Source organism: Microcebus murinus, chromosome 27, assembly GCF_040939455.1.
Source record: "Microcebus murinus isolate Inina chromosome 27, M.murinus_Inina_mat1.0, whole genome shotgun sequence".
In the NCBI taxonomy this organism is placed as follows: Eukaryota; Metazoa; Chordata; class Mammalia; order Primates; family Cheirogaleidae; genus Microcebus; species Microcebus murinus.
In genome coordinates this window covers 1,427,719-1,437,666 of record NC_134130.1, presented here as the reverse complement: position 1 = coordinate 1,437,666, position 9,948 = coordinate 1,427,719, and the positions used below count along the sequence as shown (strand labels likewise).

The 9,948-nt window shown below is 51.7% G+C and overlaps 1 protein-coding gene and 1 non-coding gene across 2 annotated transcripts; one reads left to right on the top strand and one right to left on the bottom strand.

The window, feature by feature from the left end:
• Nucleotides 1-137: 137 nt before the first annotated feature.
• On the bottom strand, nucleotides 138-5,747 carry ICAM3 (intercellular adhesion molecule 3). The gene is made up of 7 exons (XM_020283984.2): nucleotides 5,162-5,747; nucleotides 4,371-4,637; nucleotides 2,008-2,325; nucleotides 1,403-1,690; nucleotides 876-1,130; nucleotides 507-755; nucleotides 138-419 (listed from the first exon to the last, which is right to left on the bottom strand). The coding sequence occupies exons 1-7, from the start codon at nucleotides 5,241-5,243 to the stop codon at nucleotides 229-231; spliced, it is 1,650 nt and encodes a 549-aa protein (XP_020139573.2). The 5' UTR covers nucleotides 5,244-5,747; the 3' UTR covers nucleotides 138-228.
• Nucleotides 5,748-8,161: 2,414 nt separating this feature from the next.
• On the top strand, nucleotides 8,162-8,225 carry LOC142864966 (U7 small nuclear RNA). Its single transcript, XR_012915257.1, has one exon. It is a non-coding gene; the product is annotated as a U7 small nuclear RNA (small nuclear RNA).
• The last annotated feature ends 1,723 nt before the right edge of the window (nucleotides 8,226-9,948 follow it).

Here is a 9,948-nt window from a genome sequence, read left to right as displayed (position 1 = left end):
GGCTCAGCCCGCCTCTCAAGAGTTCAAGCCGCGTCGGGCCCCACAGACTCCGCCCCCTTCCGCAGCCGCGACGGTACTCAGCGGTCGCGCGGCGCGGTGGGACAGCCCCGCAGCGCAGGCGGAACCAAGCTAACGACTACGGAGGTGGAGGGCTTTATTGGTTGGGGAATCCGGGGGTACAGCCAGAGCCCCCGCCGACTTTGGCCCAAGATGCCGGCGTCCTGCCGCTCAGGACGGTTCTTCCGCCACGGTCTCGATGGGCTGCACGGACGTGAGGGGCAGCGAGGCGTTCTCCTGCTTCACCTTGTAGATGCCGCGCCGCTTCACCCCGTGGACGTATTTTAAGGCCACTGCGACAGTGACCAAGCCCACGATCACTAACACCGCCATGAAGATGGTGACGAAGGGGCGGTTCCGACCTGCGCAGAGAAAGCGCCGAGTGAGTGCCCGCGCCCCAGCCCGTCCTGGACTTGTGGGTGCAGACCCGCGACCCCGCCTTGGCTCACCCTGAACGTCCATCACCACCTTCAGGGTGTACGTGCCCCGTGAGCTGGCCGCTTGGCAGCGATAAGTGCCCTGATATTTTAAATTGACGAAGAATGGGGTCCCGACGGGCACCTCAAGGCTCGAGCCTTCCTGCCAACAGTGCACCTGCGGGGCTGGGTTGCCCCGGGCCTGGCACTGCAGGACCTGGTTCGTTTTATCTTTCCATTTCAAGCGCTCCGGACACTTGGCTCGGTCAATCTTGGGACCATCTGTGGAATCACCATGTGGATCAGACACACTCAACACACCCGAGGCACAGCGGGGCAAAGGAATGCCAAATCTTTCCAGGGCAGGGTTCGAGGGATTAAAGGTCAGAGTGGCCAACTCACACAGGACACGCAGCTGGACGCTCGTGTTCCTGTTCAGGACCTCCCCGTCCACCTTGAGCATGGCACTGCAGAAGAAGCTGCGCTGGTCGTCGATCTCGGTAGCATTTAGTTGAAGCTGGGCGGGCTGTCCCGGGGCTGCAGCCGCAAACCCTTCCAGAAAGACGTGGACACGGGCCCCGGCCATGCAAGTCACGGTCACGATTGACCCCTCGGGGGCGCTGGACTCGCTCAGGTTCAGAATGGGCCCTAGGAAGCCTAAGGGCGAGGCATTGCGCAGGAGCTTGCAGACCGCGACCCTCCTGCGGGTCAGGCCGCGCCCTCCGCCCGCTCCTTTTCTCTAGGGGTATCCGGGCCACGCCTTTAGGCTTCTCAAGCCACCCCCTCCCTCTTTGCCGGCCTCGTCCTACTTGGGGCGCTCAGGCCCAACCCACATTGCAACTGCTATTGGGCAGCTCGGGCCCCGCCTTTTTTATTAGTCTCCGCCCCTGCCACGCCCCCGGGACTGCTGAGACCCCGGCCCCTCTTACTAAAGACTGTCAGGTTCTGCCGGGACTCGCGAGTCTCGCCCCCCAACGTCACGTTGCAGACAATGTCCTGGGGACCTTCCTGATCTGCCAGCGCTGTGACTGTGGCTGTGGCCGAGAGTCTGTCTCTGCTCCTTGTGACTGCAGGATTCAGCATCTGCTCCCCCAGTGCCAGTTGGACCTCGGCCTCAGAAGATGGAAACACCCCGTCCAGGGCGCAGGTGACCTGCCGCAGCGTTCCCACCTCCAGGGACCGGGGGACCACGAGATGAGGGAGAGTCACAGGCAGGACTGGGGAGAAGGGGACACGTGAGCAGGAGGAGGCCTCACACAGCCACGGACGGACGCTGTTTTCCCCAGCACACCTCATCGCCCCAGCCAGGGTCCTCTTCCCGGGATAGCTTGAGACCCGGGTCACCCTCTTTCTCAGGACACACTCGCAGGGCCATGAACACGGCATTCTCCAAAGCTCCCACGCAGCATGGGCCTCCCTTCTGGGGCCACCCGACCAATGGCCGAGGGCATGCCTTCCCAGGAGCCCGTGAGGTCCGGGGCACCCCCTTCCCTACTTTAGCTCATCACCCACCGTCTGAAGCCCCTTCCCTCACCAAAGGTTCGGAGCTGGCGGGGGGCCGAGGTGTTCTCAAACAGCCCCAGCCCTTGGGGCCGCAGATCCAGTTCCGTCCGGCATGAGAAACTGGCGCCATGGTCACTTCTGCCTGCCAGCACCGTGGCCGTGACCTCGACCTCGGCCTTGGTGGGCTCCCCAGCCGCCTGCTCCCGGCTCAGCTCCTCCTGCCCGCGGAGCAGCACCACTGTGAGTTGAGACCGGGGCGCCCCGCCGGCCACTTGGCAGCGCAGGGTGAGGTTCTTGCCCACGGGCTGCCAGGGGGGCAAGGGCGCCAGCTCCACCTGATCCGGGAACCCTGGGGGAGGGAAGAGGGAATGGCACTTGTCACCTGCCCCTGCAACCCCCACCACAAGGACAGGGAAGGAGACAGGGCCACAATGTGCATAACTGTGAGCTTTGAATTAATAATCGTGTAGGGCTGGGCCAGGTGCGGCAGCTCACGCCTGTAATCCTAGCACTCTGGGAGGCTGAGGCAGGAGGATCACTCAAGGTCAGGAATTCAAAACCAGCCTGGGCAAGAGCAAGACCCCGTCTCTACTGTAAATAGAAAGAAATTAATTGGCCAACTAAAAATATATAGAAAAAATTAGCCAGGCATGGTGGTAGTCCCAGCTACTTGGGAGGCTGAGGCAAGAGGATCGCTTGAGCCCAGGAGTTTGAGGTTGCTGTGAGCTAGGCTAACGCCATGGCACTCTAGTCTGTGCAACAGAGTTGAGACTCTGTCTCAAAAAAAAAATTTAAAAACGTGTAGGGCTTAGAACTGTTCCAGGACAAGTGTTTATTATTTCCTGTGTTCTCAGACACCTTGCTTGGTGCTAAAATAAAAGGAAAATCTTCTGTTACCAAAGATGTCACAGTTAAGAAGAAAAAAAAAAGAGGAAAGAGGATGAATTTTTATGACCACTTATGATATTAATATTAATCATAAAAGTTCCTGTTTATCTAGAACTTTCTCTCCAGGAAAGTCATCCATCTTCATGCACACAACATCCTCGGGAAATCTTCTGTATTGTTTTTTCTTTTATAGGAGGAACATATAGCAGCCCAGAGAGGTGACGTGATTTGCCCAAGGACACACAGCAAGGAAGTAGCAGAACCCCGGCTACAGTGTGGGTCTCCAAACAACTGCATACTTGCCTCATTCATGTCATGTCTAGGAACTCCTTGGACCTTCCTCCCAGCTACCTGCCTGGACTTCTGATTCAGCCTGTCCCAGAAGTTGGGTCAGCTCTCTGCAGTCAGTCCCAGCCACCCAAGGCTTTCCCTGTCCACCCGCCATGTGACAGCTCCTCAGGGTGTTCTGGCATAGTGATGGGGACTCACGCCCCCAGGCTGGGTCTTCTACTACAAAACCCTGGGCCTCCTTTGGGAATCATCTCTGTCACCCTTGACAGCTCAAGCCATGGTCTTGAGCTGTGACAGAGACCTACAGACTAGTGGCTATGAGAGATACTTAACATCTTTTTTTTTTTTTTTTTTTTTTTTGAGACAGAGTCTCACTCTGTTGCACGGGCTAGAGTGAGTGCCATGGCATCAGCCTAGCTCACAGCAGCCTCAAACTCCTGGGCTCGAGAGATCCCCCTGCCTCAGCCTCCCGAGTAGTTGGGACTACAGGCAAGCACCACCATGCCCGGCTAATTTTTTCTATATATTTTTAGTTGGCCAATTAACTTCTTTCTATTTTTAGTAGAGACAGGGTCTCGCTCTTGCTCAGGCTGGTTTTGAACTCCTGACCTTGAGTGATCCTCCCGCCTCGGCCTCCCAGACTGCTAGGATTACAGGCGTGAGCCACCGGGCCCGGCCAACATCTTAATATTTATAACTGTAAGATATTTAACAAAGAGGCCCCCATATTAACCTCGGGTACCACTGGCCAGGGACAGTGGTATGCTGCTCAATGGTGGTCATGCCAGTGATCAGGATCTCAAGATTGGGTGGGTGAGAGGAGCCCAATTTACAGCAGTTGCCAATTCCTATGGTGTAAATACTCCCTCCATAGCTGATTTCAGTGTTGAGGGAGAGTTGGAAAGAGATGACTACAGTTTGCTGACATGACCCAAGACACCCAGCCCTGGACAGAAACTTCCCAGTGAGTGTCAGCTGGGGGCTACACACCCAGGACACAGTCACAGTCATGGTGAATCTTACAAACACAGAGACATACACAGAGACACTCATCAGCAAACACACATACACACAGATGTGCACATCCAGGTCTGGGCTCTGAGTTAAAACCCTGGTCCATTTCTGCAAACTCAGGGTCCCCACTGCCCCAAGCCATCAGCCATCTGTCCCTACCACTGCCCGAGGTCAGTGCCACCTCCAGGCGCATGTACTCACGGTACACAGTGATGTTAGAGGGGCTTATCATCTGGGAGCCATTGCAGAACCCGGCGCAGAGGACTCGACTGTCGCTAGTCACGTTGCTGAGCTTGAAGGCCACCCAGCCTGGACCATCGCCCACTGGCTCCTTCAACAGGGATGTCTCCAGAGTGAGGAGCTTCGGATCGGGACATTCAGTACTGCAGTTCACCACCAGGGACCCACCAGCATGAAGCACTGGGTTCTGGGGCTGGACTCGCAGTGCGAACTCCTGTCCCTGGGAACCTTTGGAAACATGGAGAATTTCCACTGGTTGTTCCGGGACCTCTGACCCCCCCCCCATCAGCAGGCTCCAGCATTCAGCCCCTCCTGGAGCTGAGATATAATGGTTCCTGCCCTCATGACGCTGCCAGTACAGTGGGAAAGAGAGAATCCATCAGGGATGGGGGAGGGCTCAGAGGGAGGCCGGAGGTGGCTCTGATCCAGCACAGAGAAGGAGGTGAGTCAAGGAAGGCTTCCTGGAGGAGGTGTCAACATCCACTAGCTTTGAAGGCTAAGTCAGAGTTAGCCAAATAAAAATGAAGAGTGATCCGGGCAGAGGGAACTGCATTAGGCAAAGATTAGGGGTCCAGGTGGCACAGAAGGTGGGCAAGAGAGATTTGGGATGGCAGGGGGCTTGACCATCTGAAGGAGCCAGAACTTTCTCCCCAGGAAGCTGAGGCAGTGGCCAGGGGGAACTTCACCTTACCTGTTCGCCCACCCCCTACTGGTCCCCCAAACCCAGCCCTGCCCGAGTGGACCGGTCTCACCTGGGGACAGCAGACCGCAGACCAGCAGCAGGAAGAGAAGCAGAGTCCGGCAGGTCCCAGGCAGCGGCCTGGAGGGCACCATGGTGGCCAGCCTGAGGCAGGAAGTTGCCTTCAGGAGGTGCCGCGCAGGGCAGGGGCGAGGCAGGCCGCCCGAGGGGAAGGAAGCTGGGTGGTTGAGATTGCGGAAGGCAAGGGGGGCTGTACCTTGCCCAGGCCTGGTGGGGAAGAGGGAATGCTCTGACCCTGAGGGCCTCAGGTGGGGACACAGGCGGGGCACAGCAAGGTGGCGGACACCCCTGGGTCTCCACCAAGGGTAGGGCAGGCCTCCGTGCACTGCTGACACCCCTGCGTGCGCACACACTCTCAGGAAATGCTGACACAATCGGCTTCCTCTCTTCTCGGCACTGAGAAGCCCTGGGGTGGGGGGAACGAGCACCTCCTTCTCGGTGAGCTTAGGTGTGGGGAGAGATTCTGTCCCCAGAAAGGAAGTTAACAGGGGGACCTGCAGAAACTGTCATTAAGCTGAAAAGGGAGGATTTCATGGCAACGTTTTAAGGGGGCCAAGATGAGGGGGACTTATAGGCACAGCCTGGAGAGTTTGTTCAGGGGCAGGTTGGGCTTGTTGGCTCACGCCTGTAGTCCCAGCTGCTCAGGAGGCTGCGACAGGAGGATCGCTTGAGCCCAGCGTTCCAGACCAGTCTGGGTAACATAGCGAGACCCCCGTCTTTAAAAATAACTTAAAAAGAGGTTAAAATGGTAAAATCTATGTTCTATTTATTTTACCACAATAACAAAATGACATCCCAGCCTGAGCAATATAGCAAAACGCTGTCTCTACAAAAAATAAAATAATTTAGCCAAGCGTGCTGGCTCATGCCTGTGATCCCAGCACTTTGGGAGGCCGAGGCAGGAGGATCACTTGAGGCCAGGAGTTCAAGACCAGCCTGAGCAATATAGTAAGATCCCCAGCTCTACAAAAAATAAAATAATTTAGCTGGGCATGGTGGTGCATGCCTGTAGTCCCAGCTACTCAGGAGACTGAGGCAGGAGGATCACTTGAGCCCAGGAGTTTGAGGTTGCTGTGAGGTATGACGATGCCACTGCACTCTAGCCTGGGCAACAGAATGAGATCCTGTCTCAAAAAAAAAAAAAAAAGGACAGCCATCTATTTTGATTTGTATGGAAAGAGACAGATTGAAAGATGGGCAGACCAATGGACGGATAGAGTATAATAAAGCACATGTAGCTACATGCTCATTATAGAATGTTGGGCGTTCACCATACAATTACAATTTGGAAAAAAAATTTCTTTTTTTTTTTTTGAGACAGAGTCTCACTTTGTTGCCCAGGCTAGAGTGAGTGCCGTGGCGTCAGCCTAGCTCACAGCAACCTCAAACTCCTGGGCTCAAGCGATCCTCCTGCCTCAGCCTCCCGAGTAGCTGGGCCTACAGGCATATGCCCCCATGCCCGGCTAATTTTTTACATATATATTAGTTGGCCAATTAATTTCTTTCTATTTATAGTAGAGACGGGGTCTTGCTCTTGCTCAGGCTGGTTTCGAACTCCTGACCTCGAGCAATTCACCGGCCTCGGCCTCCCAGAGTGCTAGGATTACAGGTGTGAGCCACCGCGCCCGGCCAAAAAAATTTTTTAGATGTTGGAAAATACAGTGTCCCTAATAGATCTTGGTGGCTGCTCATGTCAAGGAAAGACAAGGAGGACTTGTGTGCTTCCTGCTAAGAGCATGAAGGAAACTCTCCAAGAAAATCGAAACAATCTGTTTACGGTCAGTGGATTTCACTGGATAGAGGAATGTGTTAAACTGGACCACAAAGATGATGTCAGACTGGTAAAGTCTGTGGGACACACCGCCTGGTTTCATCACAAAGATGTCATAAGACGGGAAAAAATAGGAGAAGGGGACACCAGAGGCCAAAACAAATGTAAAGAAAACTGGCCTTAATTAAATGCAGTTGTCGATCTTGTTATTTGAACACACTGTAAGCAAACAAAACACAAACATTTAAGAGTCAATTGAGGAAATCGAAACACTCACAGGCTACGCAATGACGTTGAAGAATTATCAGGCTTTTCTGGTGTGACAGAGACACTGTGGTTATTGCTTGTGGTTATATCTTTCTGAGATACACATCATAGTTTCTGGGGTTTTTTTTGAGACAGAGTCTCACTCTGTTGCCCGGTCTAGAGAGCCGTGGTGTCAGCCTCGCTCACAGCAACCTCAAACTCCTGGGCTCAAGCAATCCTCCTGCCTCAGCCTCCCGAGTAGCTGGGACCAGGCATGCGCCACCATGCCCGGCTGATTTTTTCTATATATTTTTAGTTGGCCAATTAATTTCTAATTTTTTTTAGTAGAGACGGGGTCTTGCTATTGCTCAGGCTGGTTTCAAACTCCTGAGCTCAAATTATCCGCCCACCTCAGCCTCCCAGAGTGCTAGGATTACAGGCGTGCTAGGACACATCAAAGTTTTTATAGATGAAACCATATGTTTGATGGATGGGCCACTTTTACCCTGATTCGATACCAATCAGGGTATATGTACAAAAATAAGTGCCCCCCAAATATGTGCAACTATTACATATCAACAAAAAATACATAAGAAAGTCCCAAATCCAAACTTTATAAACATTTATCCATATTTTTACAAAGTAAATAAAATTCACCTATAATCACCCTACTTAAACATAATCACTAGTAATATGTTGGCATATATTCTTCCCATAGGTTTTTATTCTATGCAATATGTACAATTTTACAATAAGTACATTTTTATAATAAATTGGGGTCATTCATAAAAAAAGCGATTATGTTTGCGATTGGCTTCAAAATCATCCAGTTGGCCGGGTGCAGTGGCTCAGGCCTGTAATCCTAGCAGTCTCGGAGGCCGATGCAGGCGGATTGTTTGAGCTGAGGAGTTCGAGACCAGCCTGAGAAAGAGCAAGACCCCGTCTCTTGCTCTTGCCCCTCGATACTATCATGGCGAGTGTCACGGTTCTTCTAGAATTTGTCTGGCAGGTTTTCCGGTCCTCACTGGAAGACGCCTCCCTCGCCCACCCCCCAAAAGATGCTGTAATGGTGGACACGTGTCATTACACATTTGTCCAAAGCCACAGAATATAGAACACCAAGACTATGAGTGAATCCCAATGCAAACTAGGGGTTCATTCATCTTCACACACACACACACCTGGGAACTCTATGCTTTCCACTCAACTCTACTGTAAACTTCAAACTGCTCTAAACAAAGTAAGTTTGTTAATTTTAAAGCACATAACTGCGTAAGAATAAGCCCAGATCTTTTTGAGAAAAAGAATGAGGAGAGACCAGCCCTGCTGAACATGAAAGCATATCTCTCAGGGACATCGTTCCAAATTACCAGCCCAGATCCTGACGCCAGTTGCTCCCACCAGGGATGTGACCTACAGCTGTCATAGCGCGGGTGAAGCGTGCGAGTCCTCGGCTGCTCACTGCAGCAACACCATGGGAACAGCAAAGGATCGGAAATTACTACATAAACACCCGCAGGAAATGAATGCTGATAACGTTTAAATGACGGGCTACAACATAATTATAAAATACAACGAGGAAACTCTGTATATCTTGATATATGGGCCCATCCCCAGAACTTGTTACATGAGGGGGGAAAAGCAAAATACAGACCAGGTGCCATCTCTATTAAAAATAGAAAAATTGGCTGGGCGTGGTAGCTCACGCCTGTCATCCTAGCACTCTGGGAGGCCGAGGCCAGTGAATTGCTCGAGGTCAGGAGTTCGAAACCAGCCTGAGCAAGAGCGAGACCCTGTCTCTACTATAAATAGAAAGAAATTAATTGGCCAACTAAAATATAGAGAAAAAAAATTAGCCGGGCATGGTGGCACATGCCTGTAGTCCCAGCTACATGGGAGGCTGAGGCAGGAGGATTGCTTGAGCCCAGGAGTCTGAGGTTGCTGTGAGCTAGGCTGATGCCACAGCACTCACTCTAGGCTGGGCAACAAAGTGAGACTCTGTTTCAAAAGAAAAAAAAAAAATAGAAAAATTAACCAGGCATGGTGGCACACATCTGTAGTCCCAGCTACTTGGGAGGCTGAGGCAGGAGGATCACTTGAGCCCAGGAGTTTGAAGTTGCAGTGAGCTATGGGGTTGACCCCCCACAGCACTCTACCCAGGGAAACAGACTGAGACTCTGTCTCCAAAAAAAAAAAAAAAAAAAAAAAAGCAAGATACAGATCAGAACAATGTATGGAACATGCTACCATTTTGCACAGATGGGAATACATAATATGTATGCAGATTTCCTTGTATGTGGGTAAAATATCACTAGAAGCAAACACAGGAAACCCAATGACATTGGTTGCCTCCAGGGAAGAGAAAGTGGTAGCTGAGGGACAGAGGAGAGACACATTTCACTGCCTACTTTTACACGAATTTAGAACAATGTCGATATTACCTATTCTTCCCAAAAGATTTCAAATTATAATGAATAATTAATTTTGAAAAATGTTATTAAAAGCATCTGTCATTAGAATAGTAGAAAATTGTTCAGTCAGGAAATTTGCAAGGCATAAAGTCTTTTTTTTTTTTTTTTTTTTTTTTTGAGACACTCTCACTCTGTCGCCCTGGGTAGAATGCAGTGGCATTATTGTAGCTCACTGCAATTTCAAACTCCTGGGCTCAAGGGATTCTCCTATGTCAGCCTCCCAAGTAGCTGGGACTACAGGCACATGCCATGACATCTAGCTAATTTTTTCTATTTTTGGTAGAGATGGGG

Excerpts from the sequence above, each read along its gene's own strand:
- ICAM3 (XM_020283984.2), bottom strand. The coding sequence starts at position 5,243 with ATGGTGCCCTCCAGGCCGCTGCCTGGGACCTGCCGGACTCTGCTTCTC. Across the intron at positions 2,326-4,370 it reads CTCTAACATCACTGTGTACC|GGTTCCCGGATCAGGTGGAG; the intron begins GTGAGTACATGC and ends TCCCTCCCCCAG. Across the intron at positions 1,691-2,007 it reads CCGCCAGCTCCGAACCTTTG|TCCTGCCTGTGACTCTCCCT; the intron begins GTGAGGGAAGGG and ends CCTTCTCCCCAG.